Source organism: Tachyglossus aculeatus, chromosome 21, assembly GCF_015852505.1.
Source record: "Tachyglossus aculeatus isolate mTacAcu1 chromosome 21, mTacAcu1.pri, whole genome shotgun sequence".
NCBI classification, from domain to species: Eukaryota; Metazoa; Chordata; class Mammalia; order Monotremata; family Tachyglossidae; genus Tachyglossus; species Tachyglossus aculeatus.
In genome coordinates, this window is record NC_052086.1 from 27,051,654 (window position 1) to 27,075,896 (window position 24,243).

The 24,243-nt window shown below is 50.4% G+C and overlaps 1 protein-coding gene across 1 annotated transcript in view; it reads right to left on the reverse strand.

Annotated features, from left to right (window-relative positions):
* The window catches only part of NCOR2 (nuclear receptor corepressor 2), a 443,860-nt gene that overhangs the window by 158,571 nt on the left and 261,046 nt on the right, over nt 1-24,243 (reverse strand). Inside the window, exons 7-8 of the mRNA XM_038762437.1 lie at nt 19,513-19,569; nt 10,599-10,651 (exon numbers count right to left, since the gene is read on the reverse strand). Coding sequence (XP_038618365.1) covers nt 10,599-10,651; nt 19,513-19,569 — 110 coding nt within the window. The remainder of the gene's footprint in view (nt 1-10,598; nt 10,652-19,512; nt 19,570-24,243) is intronic.

Genomic DNA, 24,243 nt, shown 5'->3' on the forward strand with positions numbered 1-24,243 from the left:
TAGCCATGCTTCAAAGTGGCGGCGGTTTATCACCTAAGGCCTGGAAATAACCAGCGGGCATCAAAGTCTCTTCCGACCTGCTAGGGAATGTTTGCACCCAGCTATCTTTCCCCAGGAGGCCGGGCCCTAGAACATGGTCTTGGCAAACAAGCTCGGGATTATCTCTCTGCAGTTCGGTTGTGTCAGCCCCACTCACAAGAGGTGAACTCAGGCCAACTGTCTCATGAACACTGCGGTCTTCAAGCATTCTGGGATATATCCGGGTGCTGGAAAGGGGAATGGACAGGGTCCCGGTCACCAACCAGAGCTCCCCTAAGCATGTTGCTTGCTTTCAGGGAGAGATTTGGGGAGAAAAATTCAAGTGACAGCAATTTTACATCAACTTTCTGTGACTTGGCAGGACACCGAAGCTGAGATTTGGAATGCCTATGCCATTTGGGTGGGCCACAGTAGCTGTAATTAAACACCAGCCAGGCTAGAAGACAGTGATCTGAAGGCCACAAACACCCTCACTCACACCCCAGGGGTCTTTCCTAATCCCCGAACAGTGGGCTCAGAAGCACTGAGATGCCCACAGGCCAAGTTAGAGAATTTTCTTTCCTGAAACAACGAAACTTTACACTGCAAAATTCCCAGGACCCTGCTTGCAAAAAATGACAGAAACTGAGCTGATCAGACTCAGCTAGGGAAGAGGCCCAAGCCAACTAGCTGGATTCTAATCCTACTTTTGCCACTTGCCTGCTCTGTCACCTTGGGGTAATTCACTTATCTTCTCTGTGCCTTAGTTTCCTCATCTGAAAAAGGGGGATTCAATACCTGTTCTCCCTCTCCCACACTTAGACTGCGAGCCCCCTGTGGGACTGTGTACAACCTGATTACTACCCCAGCACTAGTACAGCATTTGGCACATAGCAAATGCTTAATAACTACCATTATTATAATGATATATTGAACAAAATCTCCGGGAAAAGCGGAGCCAAGCCTGGAGGGCTTTTTATAACAGCCAGCACAACGTCGCTCATCTGTGGCCTGTCTTTAATGATTAAATTGTGGGCAAGAAGCTGTGGAGGTCTAGGGGAAGCTGGGGTGTGTGTGTGTGTGTGTGTGTGTGTGTGAGAGAGTGAGTGAGTGAGTGAGAGAGAGAGAGAGAGAGAGAGAAAGTACATAATAGTAATGATGGCATTTGTGCACACACACTGGGTTCTCTGAGAAGAGACTGCTGAACAAGGCTAAACCTGGAGCCTTTACCCATCCTGGATGACACAAACCAAAGGGGAGGGTTGATTTTGCCACCTTGTTGGGTTGGGGTGTCAAGGGAAACTGCTCAAAGAAATCACTGGTCACACAGCAGAGAAGACAGGGGAAAAGGGATGAAGCCCAGCTCCAAAGTCTGTGATTTTGCTGGCTTGCAGGGGATCCTAGCACCTTGCCTGGCTTCCCAGCTTTGACCTTCACGGCCACTTCCGCAACAGCCTGAGTCTGCAGGACTCCATACTACAACAATTGCTTAGTACAAGCGCTTAGTACAGTGCTCTGCACACAGTAAGCGCTCAATAAATATGATTGAATAAACAATACTGGTAATTATAGAGAAGCGGCATGGCCTAGTGGATTCAGCACAGGCTGGAAGTCAGAAGGACCTGGATTCTAATCCTGGCTCTGCCACTTGTCTGCTGTGTGACCTTGGGCATGTCACTTCACTTCTCTGTGCCTCAGTTACCTCACCTTTAAAATGGGGATTAAGATTGTGAGCCCCACGTGGGACAGCGAATGCATCGAACCTGATTAGCTTGCATCTACCCCAGCGCTTAGTACAGTGCCTGGCACACAGTAAGCACTTAAATACCATAAAAAAATCATGGGATTCATTAAGAAGCAACATGGCTAGTGGAGAGAGCAGAGTTTCTGGGTATTTATCCCAGCTCTAACACTTGCCTGCTTTGTGATCTTGGCCAAGTCAGTTAACTTCTCTAAGCTTGTTTCCTCATCTATAAAAGGAGGATTAAATACCTGTGCTCCCTCCCTCTTTGGCTTATGATCCCCTTGTGGGCCAGGGACTGTTTCCAACTTGATTATCTCATATCTACCCCTGTAAAGGCCCACCCGCTGGTGGGAACAGACAGTCAAAGGCTGGGAGGCAGGAAGGGGAAATAGTAGAGAGGAGTGCTACACCTGACCATGCTGTCCCAGGGCGTGCTGCACCTGCTACCTTCTCCCCTCTCCCCCATCCCAGTGCTTTTAAACCCAACATGTGCCTGCCCTCAGCCCTCAGAACTCTGACAGTATGCAAGGGCCTTTTCTGGTCCTCAAGATACTGGCTGGGCCCGAATCCCATGCATCCCCCGAAAAAATCCTTCCCTCACGGATGGCCCAAGTGACATCGCCTTTTCTATCGACCCACTCGGCCCCCTCTTGCAAAGCCCCCCGCTCCACGAGACATTCCCTGACAAATTCCAACCTTCTCGGGCATATCCCTTCCCCTTGGCTATTTTCTTATTGGCTTCTTTAGGTTTCTCTTTACTGCTTGTGGTCGCTCTCTTAATCTAAGCAATCAATGAATGGTATTTTTGAAGAGCTTACTGTGTGCAGAGCACTGTACTGAGAGCCTGGGAGAGTACGGTGCATTAGAGTTGGTAGACATAATCCCTGGGCTCAAATCCTAGATTGAGAAACCCTCCAGGACAGGGTTAATGTCTAATTTCCACCCGCATATCCGCTCAGGTCCATCAATCAATAGTATTTATTGAGCACTTACTGTCTGCGGGGCACTGTATTCTGCCCACAGCAAACGCTTAGTAAAAACCACTACTACTACTATCACAATTGAATATCTGGAAATCTGTGCCTGTTGGTCTCCCTGAGGTTACCAGCTCCTTGAAGGTCGGGGTCTCTGGCTTCTTACATCACATGCTCCATAGGACCAAAAACAGTGCTCGGCACCCAACTCAGGCAAGCGCAATGCTGGTGACCATGAGAAAGCTTGGCAGGGCTCAGCTCCCGCCAGTCTTTGGCCTCCCTCCTGGGTCTAACCCCTTTGGAGTCTGTGGCTGAGCTGCTTCGTGCGATGAGCCAGGGGGGCACTTGTGGGCACCCACTGACCGCCCCAAGGAAGGCGGGATAAGGGCCCGGGCCGGGCCAGATCCAGGCCAGGCTGAGATTTCTCAAAAAACCTGGCCTTTATATGCGCACTGGCTGCCTTACATCCTCCACTAAAACACAGGCTCTTCCAAGGAAGGGCCCGACTCTATCCCTTGGAGTGCATCTAGAGAATCTTCCTAGCCCCCCCGCACTCCCTCCCCTGCTCCCCAGCCCGGCTCTGGCAGCAGCAGTGCCTGGTCTAATGCTCAGCCAGGATGGGAACAGACCCCCAGAGAGGGAACAGTCTGCCTACCAGGGCCCCGCCTGGCCCGCGGGAGAGGAGGAGGGCTTGTGAAACAGGACTGCAGTGCTTTCTGGTTAAGTGAGAAAGCGGAGGGACCAAGCAGGAGGGTGGGCGGAGATGGACACACTGTCCTTCTTGGAGAGACAGGGGAAGGAAATCGTGGCTCTCTGCGCCTCTTTCCTAAAGGTAAAATCCATGGAGACACTTGAAATTTAGAAAGAAATGTAGAAAGTTCCCATCTGCCCTCCTGGGACAGAAGCAGACAAGTTATTTGTCCTCCCATGGCAATGACGGTGGGGCCTGAGGGGCCTGGAGATTTCAGCTCAGGAAATTGGTCCCCACCGGGATTGCTTCCAGGCTTGAGGTTCTTGTAGTTCATCAACAACTTCAACTTCCCTGGCAGGGAGAAGTCCTGGAACAGCAAGGAGACTGGCCAAATTGCCAGCAGCAATATTTTCTAAGTGGTTCCAGTGTACAGAGCACTGTCCTAGGAGCTTGGGAAATACATAAAAGAATGCAAACCATCCCTATTCTCAAGGGACAACAGGCTAAGTAGTCATTTACAATCTAATGGAGCATCATTTCAATAGTTTTCCCAAAGAACCAAGGAGAGTTGAGATTGTGCCTTATTATTCCTATCAAAATTATATCAAGCACTGTACTAAGCACTGGGTTTGAAATGAGATAAATCCACAGCCCTTGTCCTACATAGGGCTCACAGCCTAAAATGGAGGGAAAATGGATATCTTATCGTCATTTTACAGAAGAGGAAACTGAAGCTCAGAGAAGTTAAGTGACTTGCACAAGGTCATACAGCAGAACATTGGCAGAGTGCAAACTGCAAGCCGGCTCCCCCCGACTCCCCCTGCCCTGTGCTCTTTCCACTAGGCTATGGTTTGATCAGTTCATAGGGAGATCCCAAATCTGACTAACGTTAACAAATCAGGACTTCTGGGCACCTGGAATCAAGCTTCCTACCAGAATGGGAGTCAAAGGCAGCAGCCCAGACAGGGTGAGAGGGAGATTTTCCCAGGATCGACCTCATTTTACCCATTCAATTGCACCACCACTTTGAGGAACAGCTCGGCAGAGTCATAAGGTCACAGGGGGATGTTGTGTGGCAAAGGGACAGCACCATGAGCGGACATTGCATCACAGACACCTTCCATTTAGTAATAGCGAATGTCGGGAGCTCCACTTCCTGCCGGACCGGGGCCTGGGCATCCACCGAAGCAGTGGCCACCTTGCCGAACATGGACTACACCAAGGACTGACCTTTTGGACTGCTAGCCCAACTTCATTCCTCCATATATTTGTAAGAAGCAAGGGGGCTCCCCACCCCTCATTGGACAGCGACCCATTGTGAGCTGGAGAATTGTGAATTTCAAGTTCTGCCTCCAGAGCCTGGCAGAAGATAAATTAAAAGGGAGGGAGCGAGGGAGGGAGGAAGGCCCTCAGGTGGGCAGGCGGGAACGGGATCCTGTGGAACACCACCTCGGGAACACTGGCACAGGAAAATCGAGACGGGCCCCACCCCGAGGGTGACATTAAGGAGGGAGGCAGCTAAGGATGGCTTAAAAGCTTTCGAAATTGCCATCGCTAGGGTGAACTGGGGCATGAAATTAATTTTAACAGAGCAGCGGGAAAACCAAAGCAATCAAACCCCAGGAAAATAAAAAGAGTATCCACAGGGTAACTGTTTTCGGAAAGGTATAAATCCTCCATCAGCTTATCTCAGCAGCTTTATTAACACAAATCAATCGCCCTTGTAAATAACCAAACCAGACATTGGGTGCTGACTTAAACCCCGCCAGGCAAACAGTCTGGACTAGTGGATAAAGCACAGCCCTGAGAGTCAGAAGGACCTGGATTCTAATTCCAGCTCCACCTCTTGTCTGCTATACAATCTTGGACAAGTCACTCAACGTCTCTGGGCCTCAGATACCTCATCTGTAAAATGGGGATTAAGACTGTGAGCCCTATTTGGGACAGGGACTGCGTCCAACCCGATTATTTTGTACCTACCCCAGCGCTTAATACAGTGCCTGGCACATAGTAAGTGCTTAACAAATACCATAAAAAAAAGCAAACCCCAAAAAACAGTGTGACCACCCATGAGGCCAGAATAACACCAGCAAACAGAAAGGAGGAAACTGAATATGGGGTGCAAGGCTAGTAGACAAATGGACAGACAAGCTGCCTGCGCAATCAATCAATCAATCCATCAATAGTATTTATTGAGCACTTAATGCACACAGAGCACTGCACTAAGGGTACAATACCGTTGGTAGGCCCGATCCCTGCCCTCAAGGATCTTAGGAACCAATCTGATTCTCTCTGAGCAGTGAAGCAGCATGGACTAATGGATAGAGCATGGGCAGAGGAATCACAAAGACCTGGCTTCTAATATCGCTCTGCCATTTCTTTGCTGTGTGATCCTGGGCAAGTCACTCAGCTTGTATGTGCCTCAGTTCTCTCATCTGTAAAATGAGGATTAAGACCTGGAGCAATCATGTGATGCATGGACTGTGCCCAGCCTGATAGTCTTGTTTCTATCCCAGTACTTAGTCGAGTTCCTGGCACATGGCAAATGCTTAACAAATACCATTAAAAAAAAAATTAAAATAGATGCAGTTTCAGACTGTACCCTTTCTGATGATTTCATGGTTTTATATGATCTTTACAGAATTCCAAAAGATCAACAACAACAACAGCAATAATAAGTGTAGTATTTGTTAAGCACCTACTATGTGCCAAGAACTGTGCTAAGTGCAAGGGTAGATAGAAGACCATCAGATCAGACAGTCCCCATCATACTTAAGGCTCTCAGTCTCAGTAGGAGGGAGGATAGGCATCAAATCGCCATCCTACAGATGATGAAACTGAGGTATGGAGAAGTGAAGTGACTTCCCCAAGGTAACAAAGCAGGAAAGTTGGGGATGAGATTCAAACCCAGGACCTCTGGTTCCTAGGCTCTTTCCATTAGGTCTTGCTGATTCTGTGCTCAAAGATGGACAGATTAACAGGAAAGAAGACATGGACAGAGAGGTCCAAGCTAACTAGACAAGGAGAGACCAAGCCATAAGCAGTTAATTAGCTTTGAATAATTCCTTGATTTTTACACAGTGTGTTTATTGCCAAAAAGCTATAAAAATAATCCACGGTCTTTCCAAAGATGAACAGACAAAAATTCACAAGCCCAAGACAGACAGACTCCCATCACCTGCCTTCCCCAGAATCCCTCTAACCTTCCTCAGGGGCTGTTGTGTAAAAGGAGCAGCTCAGAGGACAGCAAAACATTTGTTCTGATGCACACATCTTTCTCTCCTAGCCCACTCCAACCGCTTATCCCCAGCAGGAGGACTGACTGCTCCCCTCTGGCGCTGGGAGTCCCAATCCCTTAGCCCTTCCCTTTCAAGGGCTCAGAGCAGCCTCTAAACAAGTTAGGCTCGGCCTGGCTCATTCAAAGCACCGACCCCACGTCCACCTCCCCCCCCACCACCACCACTACAGACCCCCGGAGGCCAAACCCAGGCCGTGTGGAGACCCACAGCCGGGCAGAAGTCTGCCATCTGTCCTCTCCGCTATGGATCTAATCAGACTCACTCAAATCTCACGAGGCCGCTCCAAAAAATAACACCTTCCAGATGGGTGTCATCAAGGAAAGACTCGGGCTTCAGGCCACATTCGGTCCCAAGGCCTGCTCGGACCGACCGCTGACGGGGGACGTGCGTGCCACATGGAGAGCCACCCACCTACCCACATATGGGGACAGTGAGCAGTCCATGGGAATTTCCTGAATCATATGCCCTGGATGTTCAGGATGGCCCTCCCATAATCCTTGGCATTGGAACAGTCCCAGGGCTGCCTTGTAAAGGACATTCCTGGGATTACTGCCATTTGGGATACTCTCTGCACCAAAGCTCAGGCCCAAGATTCTAGAAGCTGATGTGTACTTACCAAGGATTTCCATTTCCAACTACTCCCAGCTATCACCTTCCTCAGAGATCCCCAGGTTCCCTTGATTCAGCTCTGGTTCGCAAACTAGTTCTGGTCACTACCAAGGACAAATCTCCACTTCACCCGTGGCCCCCGAGACTGTAGTCTCTACATCGGCACCTACCCACCTGAGGCAAAGAGAGTTGTCTACATTCTGATTCTCTCACCTGCTCCTAATCAATTCATCAATCAATGGTTTTGACTGAACACATACTGAGTGCAGAGCACTTTACTAAGAATGTGGGAGATTACAACAGGGTAAGTATATATGAATCCTGCCCTTGGGAGCTCTTATCTAGCAGGGGAGATGGCTTTAAAATCAACCGTGACTGGGCCAAATCACGAGTCAAGTCAGCCAGCCCAAGGCCCTGGATAGGAAGACCAGACCCATGAGAAGCACCTTTCATCACTGTGTCTGTTTCACCAGCTCTCCCTTTAGTCACTCCATTTCCCTCCATCCAGCGGAAATAGACGAGTCTCCTCTATACATGGCTTAGCTGCTGCGGGCTTGGCTGGGAAGACCCTCTCTCCCCACCACTTGAGGAGGAGCACTTCCACCTCTGGCTAGTATTGTAGCCATAGACTGAGTACCAAAAGGTCAGCCCAAGGGACAGGATAACAGTTTGAAGAGGTAAAGCCCAAGGGTGAGGTCGGACTCTGGAGACAGGAGTAGGGGCAAAGGTGGAAGGGTGGGTTGGGATTGGGAAATGCTTGGTCTCAGGGCAAAATCCGAACAGATTTCAAGGTGCTCGGCACAGGGGTCAGAGGCAGAGAGGAGTCCCAGGTCTAGCTGAAGGAGCGGCTCAAGAATTTGAGATGTTTCTGGCAAGACAATATGGCCTGGTGCAAATGAGGTGCAGGGCCCCTGGGGGTGGTCAATAGATAGGAGCATTAATCTGTCATGGATGGTCACCTCTCACTAAAACTGCTCCCTCTCCAGCAGAAACCCAAGCTGTAATTTCTTCCAGTGTGTGTCTCTCCTGCTAGACTGTAAGCTGTTTGAGGGTAAGGATCGTGCCTACAAACTCAACTGTACTGTACTCTTCAAAGAGCTTAGTACAGTGCTCTGCTCAGAGTTAAGTGCTCAGTGAAGAGCAATGAATGAAGTGGCAAGCTCATTTTCCAGGACTTGCTATTCCCCTGCGGTTCACCGAGTACTTTCAAAATCCTAGTGGTGAATGGGACCTGGGGTGACAGCTGGATGGATGGATGGAGGCAGCACCTAAGTACAGTACTTTGCACACACTAAGTGCTCAATAAATACGACTGAATGAATAAGATCGCACCTGTCTCCTTCACCCTCTGCCCCAGTTTTTTGGGGGTCCTCCAAGGAGCGAGCCAGCGGCCTGCCCTGCACCCTCCACCCTACCCCACCCCTGCTGGGGGGGCAGGGCTGGCCCTCCCTCAGCTGAGTCCATTCAGCCCCATCCCCCAGCCCAGGATGAGCTCTGCAAGGCCAAACCAAATCACCCGACTCCACGCAGACTCCCCAGCTGAAGGCAACAAGAGGCTTTTAGCTTCCAAAGTGGCTGCTGGCAAACGATCATTGATTACTGAGGCTCTGGAGATTTATAAAGTGCTGCCTAGCTGGAGTGCAAGTTTATTAACCCTTGATAGTTATCAATTGTTCTTAAGCGCACTAATACCACTCATTAAATCTAAATGGAATTCTAATTGCATTTGATGAAAAGCTACCCTAGACTAGTGATGTTTTGGGGGCTTTTTTGGCTGAACTCTAGATCTATTCCATCTGGAGTGGTGAGATGGTGTGGAATCAATCCATGACTGGTATTTACTGAGCAGAGCCCTGTACCAAGCACATTCCCTGACCACATGGAGCTCATAGTCTAGAGGGAACCAATATAATGACTGTATCTGTTAAGCATTTAATATGTGCCAAGCATTGTTCTAAGCACTGGGGTAGATACAAGGTAGTAAGGTTGGACACAGTCCCTGCCCCATATAAGGGCTCACATTCTTAGTTTCCATTTTACAGATGAGGTAACTGAGGCCCAGAGAAGTGAAGTGAAGAGAAGCAGTGTGGTTTAGTGGAAAGAGCATGGACTTGGGAGTCAGAGGACATGGGTTCTAATTCTGCCTCCACCACTTGTCTGCTGTGTGACCTTAGGCAAGCCGCTTAACTTCTCTGTGCCTCAGTTACCTCACCTATAAAATGGGGATTAAGATTGTGAGCCCCCCACCCCGCAGTGGGACAACTCGATTACCTTGTATCTACATCAGTGCTTGGCACATAGTAAGTGCTTAACAAATACCATTATTGTTATTATTATTATTAATAACCAATAATCAGTGGTATTTAGAGTGCTTACTACGTGCAGAGCACTGTACTAAGCAATTGGGAGAGTACAATATAAAAGAGTTGGTAGACATGCACCCTGACCACTAGGAGCTTACCGTCTAGAGAGGGAGTTTATGGTCTAAAACCAGAGCTCTTTTCCACCCATGACAGGGATGGGTAAATCAGAGTCCCTGAACTCCGGACATTCTGAGAGGTCTGAGCAGCTCGGCTCTGGGCAGGGCCCTCTGCAGCCCAAGGCAGAGGCATTGCTGAGATGAGCCCAGCGTGGAGCAGTAGCTGTGAGTACTGCTACGTGCTGGATGCCAGAGGGTGGCAAGCCACGATCGTTCACTCTGCCAAGACGCTCACTTCTGCCCTAGGCAGAGTTACAAATGCTTGTAACTTGTCACTGAAAACCGCCTCCCATTCCTGTGCTCCCGAAGCCGGCCATCACCACCAACCTCCGCTTCCCACCCGTGGTGGGAAAGCGGAAGCAAGGGCTGTTGGGAGCTATCAGGCCTCCTCCAAAGCTTAGCATAGCACAATCCCCTGGCCGCAGCCCAACCCAGCTCTCTGGTTACCTGAACCCGAGATCCCTTCTCAGGGCCGCTGACACCCACCGAGCATAGAGTCGTCCACAAGGAAATTTTCCTTCTGAACCTCCTCCCTCTCCCTTTTCCAAGCCCCACCCTGAAGCCATTCCGTGTTAAAGGTTCCCAGATCTGCAGGAGAAAGCTCAAAGTCTGATGACTTGGGCTTAAGGTCTCTCCTCAAGAAACCATGCACAGAGAGCCCCCGAGCACGCTTAATGCACATCCTGGCATTAACAGGAAAGTGATGGGGGAGGAAACTCAGGCCGCATCCTCCTGTTAATGCTTAACCTGACATTTCAAACATACTTTATTGCCATATACTTACATTTTAATGTTTTCATGATACTGCCTGGTATCTGAGGGCTGGTTGTATAATGGCTGGAATAAACAAGAAAAACGAACACATAAATGATGGAGCCTGACATTTACAAACTTTAACCTGTCAGAGGCACGGCTGCATCGGCACGGGCTCCCCTCCGCTTTGGGGTCAGCCTGGGGGGAACTCCGCAGGTCCGATGCCTCATGCCACCTCACCCCTCCCACCCGATGCCCGGCTCGTCTCCACCTCCCTGCTGCTTCTAAGGAGAATCCAGCCAGCCTGAGCCCAGGAGAGCCCCGGGGATGTTGGTCAAGTTCCGCTGAGCTTGACAAGAATAAACCGTTTGCCAGGGAAGGTTGGCAACATGTGCCTCGACCTTAACATAAGATAGAAGAAGACGAGAGGTACAGCAGGCAGCGTGCAAAATGGAAGCACCTCCTTAGTCCGCCTGGGTCCGAGAACCTCGTGGGGTTGGCCCTGGCCAGCGGGTTTTTCATCCACCCCAATTCATCCCCAGTGCAATCTGCCTGGGATCCTGTCAAGGTCCCAGCCACTTGGTTTTCAACTCTATGCTCAGGGACATCACTATACCAGTTGCTCCTGAACAGGGAACGAGACAGAGCCACTGCCCATTCAGAGTAACTCAAGCCCCACCTCCGTCATCACCAATGCTGGCATCCTTGGGAACAATGTCCAGCATCAGCCAGGTTCAGCTAAACTCCCAGCTCCCTGTGGTTCCCCAGTCAGGGGGAGAAGGACGCAAGAGGTGACTGTCAAACCACCATGACCCTGACCCAACCTGAAGTGTCCAAGAGCTCACTTCCAGGAATCACTGCCAAACCAAATGTTGCCCTATAGCTTGATGGGCCACTTGACTAACTACCACCCAACGAGGGCCAGTCCTCAGGCCAAGCCACAGATGACCAATCCATTTGGCCAAACTCACTCCCCACGAGCTGGACAATAACCCACACCTCCAGCCCAGGGAAACCAGGACACTCCAAAGAAAAGTTGAACCAGGACGAGGAGTTATCAACAGATCGTCAGTCAGGGAGTAGGGGGACCAGCACTCTGCGAGGAGGAAGCAGAGAGGAGGCGTTCTAATTTTCCTAAATCAAGAGTGAATTGTTGGGAATTTTCCCCGGGGAACCATCACCCCTCAAGGAAATCCCTGGAGAAGAAATGTACCCCCAGGGAAAATCCCCAAAATATCTATGATGAATTTAGAAGTCGGGCCGCCCTTCCTCCCTGCGCCCCTGTAGCCCTCAACCAACCCAAATACACAAGAACCCAGAATAGCTGTACTGTGTATTGGGAGTGCTCCTTGGGAAGTTTGGGGGTTCCCACAACATGAGTGTTTAAATCTAAAGAAACTGCACAATTCCCCCTATTGGAGTAGGGGGAGAGGGGCAGAGGGGGGCACAGGAGCAGGGCCTTGACCCCAGTGTATGAGTGAACGTAAGCCTTGGGCTCCTGGGCTTAGGATCTCTGAGCTTCCTTGTGGCTGGTCCTTCAGATCAGCTCCAATAGGACCAAGAGTTGTCAAAATGGAAAAATCTCCATTCCAATTTTTGAGGGATCAGAACCACGATCTCTGCTGCCCTTGGAAATGATGGTGGCATCTCACTGCCCTCTGTTGCTAGCAAGATCTTGGCCGGAGTCCTCCCAGACCAGTTACAGAACGATGTGCTTCTGGAATTTCAGTATGACCTTTGATGACAGGCTGTTACAGTGAACATGAGCTTTGTTGTATGACAGATCCAGAAGGGCTGGGAATAAGGAGAAGAGCAGGGGTGTTCCCGGCAAGTTATTTATCAAGATTATCCAGTAATCCGCCCCAGATCGTGGTTCAGTGCTTGGCCCAGAATAAGCACTTAAACACCACAATTATTATGATTTATCCCCCTATGTTTGCATTTGAGTGGGGGAGGGGGAGAAGAGGGTTCCTCTTTTGGGGGATGACTGGAGGCGGATTTTGAAAGGACATTTTGAGTTTCCAGAGGGATGCCCAGAACAAAAAATAAAACCTGCTTGGCCAGGGGGGCTGACTGGAGGTTGAGGCGGGAGGAGATGGCAGGCATTCCTCGCAACCCCTACCCTTAACCCCACTGTTTGGCTCCCACCTCCCCGGTGGGCAGAAAGCCTTCTGGGGGACGTGTGGCCTAACTAGCCCAGACCAAGACGGTGGGCCCAAGCTCCCTCTCTGCCTCTCTCCAGGGACCGCACCAGACACGAGTCGGGCAGTGGCTTGGAGCAGTGGCAGGGTGCAGGTACCACAAAAGAGGAAGCAAGGTAGGAGGAAGTGAGGGAGAGAGCCACGGTGAAAGAGAAGAGGAAATGGCTGTCTCTCTCCTCCTGCTCTTGGAACTACAAAGCCTTAACCTAAAGCCGAGCATGTGACAGTACCAACGAGGAACCAAGAGATGAGCTGGCGGGTTGGTGCCAGTCAAACTCTCTGCCTGCAGCAGAAATCATGGAGCAGAGAAGCTGCAGCGCAGCATTGGGCGGTGAAAGAAGGGAGCTCCAGGGGAACAGGGAGGAGAGAATTGGACCGCGGAGGTGACTGAAGATGTGGAGCGTCCGGCCTGGGCTATGTTGCTTGCTCCCTGTGGGAAATGTGGTCTCCGTCACAGAGTGTAGCTGGTCATTCTGTGGGCTCTTCCGCCGTCTCACCGCATACACGTCACCTCTTCCTTCTCCCGAGCAACTTGATGGCATCCCCAGCCATCTGCCTTCCATTCAAGAGCCAATGCCAACCATGGCAGAAACTGAGCTGTAAAATCAGGCCTCTTCATGAGACAGTCACCAGCTGAAGCCAAAAGATTCCCAGGGCAGCTTGGCAGAGGTTACCTGGGGTCATCTCCTGGTCTGAGGGTGTGGTCGGGGCCGCTGAAGGGATTGCACGGAACCATGCTCCATATTAAGCCAGTGAGAAAGGCCTGCTTTGCTTAAAGCCACTGATCATTTCTTCCACCTTTTAGCTCAGATGCATCCTCAGTGGTAAATCTCTCTTTCGACTTGATTCTGAAACTCAAGAGTCTGGAAGTGTTTTTATGTGGTGCGTCACCTCCTTCTCCCTGCTAGGCTGATAAAGTGTCTCTACTGGGTTGGAACCAATCCCTCTGATACGCAGATACAAAAATTGTGGTATTTGTTCAGCGCTTACTATGTACCAAGCACTGTACTAAATGCTGGGGTAGATACAAGATACTAGATTGTAAGCTTATTGTGGGCAGGGAATATGTCTTTTATATTGTAGTGTTGTACTCTCCCAAATGCTTAGTACAGTGCCCTGCACACAGTAACTGCTCGATAAATATGACTGACTGATTAATCAGGTCTTACACTGAGCTCACAGTCTAAGAGGCACAGAGAAGTTCAGTGACTTGCCCAAGGCCTCACAGAAGGTACATGGTGGAGCCAGAATTAGAACTCAGGTCCTCTAACTCCCAAGTCGGTTCTCTTTCCACTAGTCCATGCTGTCTTGCCAAGCTAGAACAACCTACAAGCTAGAACACTGCTCCAGGAAGGAAGGGGACACAGGCCACTCAAAGCTTTGAGGTTTACTGATTGGCAAGAGGTAAAGAGCCCACCTGTAGTTGCTCAGAGAGCTAACAGTCTCCTGACCCCAAGGGCAAAATTGATTCCAGGCCTGCCAAAGGATTATTGAGGGAGCGGTGACTTCTGTCCAACCTCTGTGAGGGCCAGACTACAGCAGGAAGAAATGCAGTCAGAGATAAGGAAGAACTTCCTGGCCAAGAGAGAGCTATTAAAAACTCAGATGGATTACGGAGGAGTCAAGTTCCTTGGTGAGCTTTAAAAGGTAGAGCCCGACTGGGCTGGTTTAAGTGTATGCTTAGTACAGTGCTCTACACACAGGAAGCGCTCAATACAATTGAATGAATGAGTATAGTGCTGCTTGGGGAAAGGTAGACAGGACTCGTAAATTTTCAAGATCTCTCTGGGCCACGGGACCATGGATGTGGAGCCTGCTTCCACTCATCACCTCAGAGCATGCTAGAGAAACAGGGTCCTCGTAAGATGCATCGGGACCACTCTACCACTCTCACCCGACCACTCTTTTTTCCCCATGCTCTTCTATCAAAGCTTCAGACCCAACAGGCTCTTCAAACTCCAATCCTGGCCTCCAATCCAGCACCAGATTCAGGGGGCCAGGAAGACAGTAATAGTAATAATTGATAATAATTATGGTATTTGTTACGCACTTACTATGTGCCAAGCACTGTTCTAAGTGCTCGGGTAGATACAAGGTAATCAGGTTGTCCCACGTGGGGCTCGCAGTCTTAATCCCCATTTTACAGATGAGGGAACTGAGGCACAGAGATGTTAAGTGACTTGCCCAAAGTCACACAGCTGACAAGAGGCGGAGCCAATATTAGAACCCACGACCTCAATTTCCCAAGCTCGGGCTCTTTCAGAAAGGGATCTTCTCAAGCAGGGAAATGGGCTGCGACCCAATTCTGCTATCTTTGAATCACATAAATGAGCAACCCCAATCTCTCCAGTAACTCATACGACTAGGAAATGCGAGCCATATCCTCAAGGGAAATCAATGGAACCGGTCCTCTTTCCTGTCCTGGCCTGGCTCTTGGCATCTCAGCATCCCCCTCGGCAAGTCACTCCCCTCCTCTGGAACTCGAATGCCTTCACTTGGAAAAAGGCCTCAGTTCTTCCTTCCCCAGGGGGCTGGGCAGGACCTGCCTCAGGAGGCTTTTAAGAAACTACTCTGAGCTCAGAAGAACGTGGCCCTATGACTCCAGAAAGCACTATTTTTAACTACTTGTCAATTCACAATTTGGTCTTGGTTTCAATCATCAGAAATTGCGGGGCCAGGAATAAACAATTGAGGTCGCCTCATCGGGCTGGACGTAAATCAGGCAGCATCTCTGATCTGGTACCTTGTCTTGGCAGGCGTTGGGGAAAAATGCATGGGGGAAAGGAATCAGACTCCTTGAGCCCGAAGAAGCTTTAAGGGATCATGTAACCCACTCCTCTGTCTCCAGGTGGGACTGCGGCGGCTCTCATTCCTATCTGGAGGATCCAGTACTAGACGTTTGCAGTTTTGGACTTCCGAGAGAGACGTGCAGGCCCAAATCAGCCTCCGTGCCTGACATCGGCCCTCTGGCCACTGCCTGGCCACTGGGGTGTCCAGAGCCAAGGTGAAGCTTCTGTTCTGCATCCGTTCCAGGAGAGATGCCTGATTTCTAACCCAAAACAGGTGGAGAAGGGATGGGGGACCAGGGGTGGACTTGTGGGGTTTGGTGCTATTTTCAGGAAAACTTCCCAGTGATTGTCTAAGGGCTGTGAAACTGAGTAGACTAGGCTGATAATAAATGGGGCCCCAGAGATCATTTCACTGAACCCTCCAGTGACACCGAGTTCTTAAAATAATGCTGCTGAGGAGGAAGGAAATCAAATGACTTAAAAAAAAAATCTATAAGAGACACAGTAGAGGGAACTGCTTACCCACGGCCGCCCCGCAGAAGCTCCTTCCAGACCTCCCGGGCAGCCCATGCGGCCGAAGCGGTTTCTTACCGCTCTTCCCCCTCCCCCAGAGACCGCGCTCTGGGTTGCTCAAGTGGAAAGTCAATTTACAGGGTGAGACTGTGTTTCCACCCTTGGCTGGTGGGTTGCGATCTGCGCTGGGCTGTCCTGTCTCCCAGCCCCTCCCTGCTCCCCATGCAGTTCTGCTGGCAGTTTCACTTTCTGTGTCCCAGGCCTTGCTCCTGGGTTCAGAAAGTTGCAGGTTTATTGTGTCACTTTCACCACAGCAGTTCACAGGAAGAGCTGGGCATGGGGGGAGGTCTCCTTCCCACCCTCCCCAGGCTTCCCCCTTCCCCAGACTTCTCTCTCATTTCTCCCCACTCTTCCTGTCCTTGCTCTCCGGCTTTCAAAAACGGGCACAAGGAGCCAAAACCCAAGCCACAAGAGGCCCCAGCCTCTCCAGAAACCAAAGGTCGTTACGCTTGGCGGCTCCTCTTCTTCTTGGGGCTCACGAGACGGGACTGCTACGTCATCTGCAGCTGGATTTGACCTGGCACCATTTTGTCTGACAAAGGCCAAAGCGGCCATTCTGAATGAAAGGGGGCCTCCCGCCACAGCGAGCTGAAGAGGAGCACATGACCCCCTGAAGATGTCAGCTAGCCCCCCCTCCTCGTCAGTCACATACAGGGAGTGACTAATAGCCACAAGAAGGGTGCCTGACTCAGAGCCTTCAGAGAGGTGTGAACTCTTCTGACCGGCCATTCTGGCCATGAATCATACCAGTCCTCCTGATAGGCGAGAACAGCCTGCCACATCAAAGGCAGAGAGGTAGCTTGCCACCAACGGCTGCAAAAGCTCCTCTGGGAAGGCCCAGTGAAGAAAGAAAGGTCGGGGATGGCTCTGATGCTTCTGGGTCAGGGTAGGTTGGGAGACTGAAGCTGGGGAAAGGCCCCTGGGCCAGAAGTCAACGTCCATGGGAGCACCCAATGCCTCCTGCTGCTGCCTCAAGGACAGCAGGGGAGAGACACCACCTTGAGGACATCTGATCCCCTCCCGAGGGCTGACCACATTCATTCAATTATATTGTCAGCTGTGTGACTTTGGGCAAGTCACTTCACTTTTCTGTGCCTCAGTTACCTCAACTGTAAAATGGGGATTAAGACTGTGAGCCCCATGTGGGATAACCTGATTATCTTGTATCCCCCAGCACTTAACAAATGCCATCATTGTTATTATTATTTATTGAGCGCTTACTGTGTGCAGAGCCCTGTACTAAGCACTTGGAAAGTGCCTCCTCCCCACTACCCCCCAAGCTGGGCAGTTCAAGAGGCAGGGATTGAGCTTGGGGGGACCAGAGCTTGCCGAAAAGCAGGTAGGGAAAAATGGCGGGGGGGGGGGGGGAGACTGTGTGAGTGTGTGTATGTGTGTATAGCAGGGTCAGAACTATCTGTGGTCAGCCTCTCTGAGACACACATCCGAGGATCTCCTGAGACATCAATCAGCCCACATATCACCGTGCCCCCACCTAAAGCCTGACCCATCCCTCATGGACTAATGAACACATACTGGCAGACAGGCACACAGCACATCGGCCTCCAACTATTTTAAGGAGGTCACCTGGTCTTGAACTTCAGAAGGAGAAGTTCAACAGACCTATTGGCCCAGGGCAGAGTCCAGACTGGGTCAATTGATCAATCAATCAATCGTATTTATTGAGCGCTTACTGTGTGCAGAGCACTATACTAAGCGCTTGGGAGGGTCCAACAATATAACAGCTACATTCTCTGCCCACAATGAGCTTACAGTCTAGAGGGTCCAGAGGTGGCTCAGCTAAGAGAACACAAGAGTTCCTCGCTGCCAGGATCCAAGGAGAGAAGAGGGGCAGAATGAGATTGGATTCCTTTTGGGCCTGCACGCCGCCTTCCATTAGACCCTGCTAGTTGGGGCATTCGCCTCGCCCCATTGCTTGGGGTGGGGAGGGGAGACCGAAGCTCCAAGTGGTCCACAGCAGTGGGTGGGAGGCTAACCGGTGAGCCGGTGGGAGAGTGGGAAACTGGCTGGGCTGGAAGCCCAGACACCTGGATGCTGCCAGGCAAGGAAAGCACTTCCAGCTTTCTGGGTCTTGGAAGGAGAATCCAACTGGCGGAGAAACCAAGGATGTCTCTCAGCCTGTCCGCCTCCTTACTCACCCCACCCGCCCCCAGCACTGGCACTACGCTCGACCTAAGGATGAGGAAGTTCCTCCTCCTCAGGAAAGCTTCCCAAAACTGGCCTTGAGCCTTCCAAATAACGGGCCAGGGTACCAGGCTCTGCTGTCTTTCCTCCTGTTACAGAGCAGGAGAAGGCCACTTTCCAACAGCAGCGGCATTTCAGACACACTGCCCTCCGATGAGCCGTTTTTCCAGAACAGCTCATGCGGTAATCCCACGGCCACTTCCATCTGCCAAAGAAGGGCCGGGGCTGACGTGGGAGCTGAGATTTTATAGCAATCAATAAAACAATTAAAACAGGAGGGCGGCTAACTCTCATCACTTAGAGGAATTAAAATCGGGAGCCGACAACTGAGCATTGCATTTCATTTGCTGCTGCTGCACACACATTCACACATCCTCACCCACACGCTCTCCCGCTAGTTAGCAGTACTCCTCTACTTTCCTTATCACCACCTACACTTCTAGCTCTTAAGGCAGTCCTATCTTTAACACCTCAAGTTCACCCTCAGCAACACCACTGTGTCCTCCCCCAGTTTGGTTCCCTCGAAGGGCTCCAGCCCCGATTCCTGGAGAGTTACCACCATCCCAGCAGCCCACCCCCAGCACAGGGGTTTCTCTGGGACACCAGTCCCCCGCGCCGACCCCGGCCCCAAAGGGCGCCTACACAAGTAGTAGCGGGACCAGAGGAAGAAGGGCCGAGATTACTAATATGTGTCCCTAGCAGCTAACCCAGTCACATGGCACTAGATTTCATGTGCCGAGCACTGGGGCCTCTCCTTCTCTCACTGCTCAGAACCTGGAGTCTTAGCTTAATAAGGGTTAATTAAAACAGTCCCGACACATTCATTCATTCAATTGTGTTTATTGAGCGCTTACTGTGTGCACAGCACTGTATTAAGCGCCTGACTGTACTAAGCACTTGTAGTTGAGATAGCCAACTACACACACACACACACCCCTGTCTTCCACCTCTTTCCCCTCCAAGTCCTTTTCTTCAGACACACTAATATTCCCCTTATCTAGTTTGCTTCCTGACTTGGTCAGAAGCCAGAGAGGCGTTCTTGCCATAACAACACTTCCTCCTTTCACTCTGTACACAAACACACACACACATTCTTTTTCTTTCTCTCTCTCCCTCCCACACAGCTCTCCCAAGCCCCACTTCCCTCCAGATCCCCAGAGGGAGAGATTCAGCCTCTTACCAGCTCCACTTGGGGACCGAGGCCTTCCAGAATCCTGTGGGCAGCTTCGGCCTTTTTCTGTGGAGAGAGAAGGGGGAAGGGATTCGATCAAAAAGAGAAATTTAGAAAAAGCACCTTCTGCAGGAAGGGGTGGCATTCGCCCACCCTGGCCATCACTACCGACAGATCCCTGGATGCCGGGACGGACACATACCTGTGTGAGGAAGCCACCATGCCTAGGGTCACCGAGTCCCCAAGATGCCCACCCTCCCTGCCCCCCGACAAAGGAAACAGCCGGACCAAATAACTGCAGAGAGCAGCGGAGCCACCACCACCGCTGCCGCCGAAAAGCACTGCAAGCCCCTGGCAGCCCAGCTGAAGTTTTCATGAAAAAGTAGCAGGCATTTTGCAGAGCCGGGTACACTCTCTCCACGCCACCACCCCCCAACCCAAGAGAGATCCTGCTCCGTTCACCTCCAGCGGTGCTAGCGGAGCCCCCTCCCCAGCCCCCACGTGCCCTGCCCCCCAGCTCCTCCCACCCTACCTCCCTGCCAGCTCATTCATTTGGGAACACGCCGTTCCCCCTCCGCGACAACTCAGTTCTCTTTCACTTTTGAAGCCGTTGGATTTTCTACAATTACCTCAGCACTATCAGAGCGAGTAGGGAGGAGGGGGTAGAGAGAGTGAGAAACAGAGGGGGAGAGAGAGGCACACACACATACACAGAGCATGAATGTGAGAGAGAGAGAGAGAGAGAGAGAGAGAGAGAGAGAGAGAGAGAGAGGAAAGAGAGCATGGGCTTAAAGGAGCACAGAAGAATCCCTTTCTAGGATTCATCTGTCTCTGAGTCATGTGATATTGTCTGAGCCACACTTGATTTCTCCCCCTCCCTCAGCTCTTCCCCCTCTCCTCGCCCCACCTCCCCTCCCCTCCCCTCCTTCACCACCGTCCACCCCACCCCCGGCAACCACCCCGTGCTTATTAGAAAAACAGGAACATGTGTGATAATATGCTCAGTGGTTACTAATTAAACTGGCCTGAGGAGTGAGATCTAGGTACATGGCAGCCGGACTCAAAATAAAAGATGACATTTTCGGTCAGTAGCTCTCTCTTCCCAGCAGAGCAGCATGTGTTTGTATGTGTGTGTGGTGTGTGTCTGTGTTTTTCTGCTGATTGCACCTAACAACCCAGTCCATCTGGATTACTTTACGCTGCCTAGATTACGTGCCACTGATTAAAGAAACAAACCGCCGGGCAGCAAAGGACAGTGGGTTGGAGTGGAGACCATTACCGTGCTCGCCTTCCAGAGAGACACTGAGGTCAACCTGCTTGGGACTGGTGATCATGAAAATACACACCAACTCGGCCAATACAATCAACCCTCACAAGGACATACATGACAGTGGAGTGGGAAATGAGACATTGTTCTTGAAGCAGACCCAGTACCTGCATTACTGCGGCTGACCCTCCCACTCCCACACTGTCACCACTGCAGGCTCGCTGAGTGGGAAGATGCAACCCTCAGGGGAAGGGTGACTTCTGGGTTGTGAATAACAGAAAAACAAATTGCCAACATCCTCTGACCCCAAGGTGCTCAGAATACCGATAACGATAATTGTACCATTTAAGCGATAACTATGTGCCAAGCACTGTGCTAAATTCTGGGGTAGAAGTAGTTTGGCCTACTGGAGAAAGTACAGGCTTGAGAGTCAGAAGACCTGAGTTCTAAACCCAGCTCCACCATGTACCTGCTATGGGTCCTGATTATCTTGTATTTATGGTGCTTGGCGCATCGTAAGCCCTTAATACCACATTTATAAATTATTATAATTATTCCAAAATAATCAGGTCAGACCCAGTCCCACAAGAGGCTTGTAGTCTAAGGAGGAGGGAGAACAAGTACTGAATCTCCATTTTACGACCGAGGAAACTGAGGCATTAAGAAGTTGTTAGATCAACTTGTACTTCGCAAGCGCTTAATACAGTGCTCTGCACACAGTAAGCGCTCAATAAATACGATTGAATGAATACAAGTTCGTCGAATCAAACATAATCTCTGTTTCACTTGGGACTCGGAGCCTAAATGGGAGTGGGAACAGATATTGAACTGATGAGGAAACTGAAGTCAAGAGAAGTACCACAGGCAAGTGACAGACTGGGATTAGAACCCAGGTTCTCTGACTCCCAGGCTTGTGCTCTTTCCATGCCACTTCCCTAATATTTTGAAAAATGATTGAAAACCTAACCTAAAGTCCAGCCACTGTCCTTCTCAGGCGCTTGATGCTCCCGCCTTAGGCCCTGCTTCACTAGGGCACAAATAGAGATGGCGCGGGCTCCAGGTAATCAATCAATCAATGGTGTTTATTGAGTACTTACTGTGTGCAGAGCACTTGGGAGAGTACAAGAAGACAGAATTAGGGACACGTTCCCAGGCCATAACAAGCTTGCAGTCTAGCTGATGACTATTTTGTGGGTGAGATGTTTCCTGGACCACACCATGATGCTGTGCTAACTAAAGCACAGAAACTTTTGACCCGGAGGCAGAGCACCGGGCTGATAAATGGGAGACTTGGGTCCCAGAACAAGCCCGCTATGATGGTGTCATATTGCCCGGGAAAACCCTTCGGCTCTCTGGGCCTCACCTTCCCCATCTTTAAAATGGGCTTGAAAGTTCCTGTCTGAGGATGGAAGAACCTAGCCGGTACAAATGGCTGCTGCCAAAGTACGAACTTGTTACTCAGTAATACCACCCAGATCTCAGCCATATCTAGCCCGAGGGAGGCACTGATCCTTTCCCTTTCTCTCCTTTTCCCACCCACCGACCTAACACCCCAAATAAGGATCCAGGCTGGCTGCTCTCGGCCACGATCTTGGCTGAGCCAAGAGGTTACGTGTGCCCCATGCTGGGTGCTGAAGGCTCGCCCCAGTTTGTATTGGCCTTGGCTTAGTGGCTACTAGCTCTGGAAAGGGAAGTTATTCAAATACCCGCTGTGCCAGGTCTGAAGAAAAAATTCGTCTCTGAAAGTTGGGATCTGCCTAGTTCCCCGCTCCTCACCCACAAACCTAATGCGAGGTCACGGCACCCCTTCCTCCTTCCCCAGTCTTTCTTAGGTCTCTTCCAAAGCCTCAATGCCCCAACACTGCCTCAGAACAAAGCCCAGATTAGCCCTAGAGACCCCAGAAAAGAAGGACTCGACCACCAGTGGGAAAGACCCAGGCCTAGGCAGATTCCTGGAGGACCGTTCCCTTGCCGGAGGGACAGGCTGCTGGGCAAGCTTCCATTGAGAAGCAGCGTGGCTCAATGGAAAGAGGCCGGGCTTTGGAGTCAGAGGTCATGGGTTCAAATCCCAGCTCCGCCACTTGTCAGCTGTGTGACTTTGGGCAAGTCACTTCACTTCTCTGGGTCTCGGTTCCCTCATCTGGAAAATGGGGATTAAGACTGTGAGCCCCATGTGGGACAACCTGATTACCTTGTAACCTCCCCAGTGCTTAGAACAGTGCTTTGCACATAGTAAGTGCTTAACAGATGCCACCATTATCATTATTATTATTATTTTATTCACCCACTGACCTCTGGTTAATTCTCCACCTCAGAGTGGTTGACTCAGAGGGCCCTCCAGAGGTTACCAAGTCTAACCATTCCCGTCTCTAGGAGAATGGTCCCTATCTGAACCATTCGTCCCAAACTAGAGACTATACAACCAGTGTTTACCTCAGAGATGAACAGAGGGTAGGCTCAAAAGCCTCTGCCTTGTCTTATTCCAGGACGGTCTGGAGAAAGCTTCTGGCAGAGCGGGTTGAACACCACAGAGGACTCCTAAACCACAGAGCAGGACTCTCCTCAAGGATGTTTTCCCAGGACAATAACAACTAAAATTGATTGGATTTCTAACCCCTGGACATACCACAGGTTGCAGCCACCCAAATGAGTAAAAAAACCTGGACATAGAGTCGGGAAGATTGTATACCTTACCCCAGATAATAGCCATCCATGATACTTACAACCAGGGGACAGAGCCAATAATGTTTGACACCTCAACAAGCCAATGGGTCAACCTCTATGTTGCTTGCAAAGATTCTTAATTTTACTAGGATTATTATTATTATTGTTATTATGGCATTGTTAAGTATTTAACATATGTCAAGCACAGTTCTAAGCCCTGGGGAAGATCCAAATTAATCAGTTTGGAAACATTGCCCATCCCACTTGGGGATCACAGTGTAAGTGGGAGGGAGAAGAGGTATTTAATTCCCATTTTACAGTTAAGGAAACTGAGGCACAGAGATGTTGAGTGGCTTGCCAAGGTTACACAGCATGCAGCAGCATGGCTTAGTGGATAAAATACAGGCCTGGAAGTCAAAAAGACCTGGGTTCTAATCTCAGCTCTGCCACATGTCTGCTGTGTGACCTTGGGCAAGTCACTTTACTTCTCTGTGCCTCAGTTCCCTCATCTGTAGAATGAGGATTAAGACTGTGGGATATGGACTGAGACCAAGCTGATTATCTTGTATCTATCCCAGAGCTTAGTACAGTGCCTGGCACGTAAGTTCTTAACAAATACCATTTAAAAACAAAGCAATTGGCTGAGCTGAGATTAGAATCCAGGTTCTCGGACTTGCAGGCCCATTCTCTTTCCACTGGGCCATGCTGCTTCTATGAAAACACTTATTGAAAAGTATAGGTGCACATTTCATATTCATTTTATAATGATACTAACTAAGCCCTCAATTCCCCTACCTGACCTCCCCTCA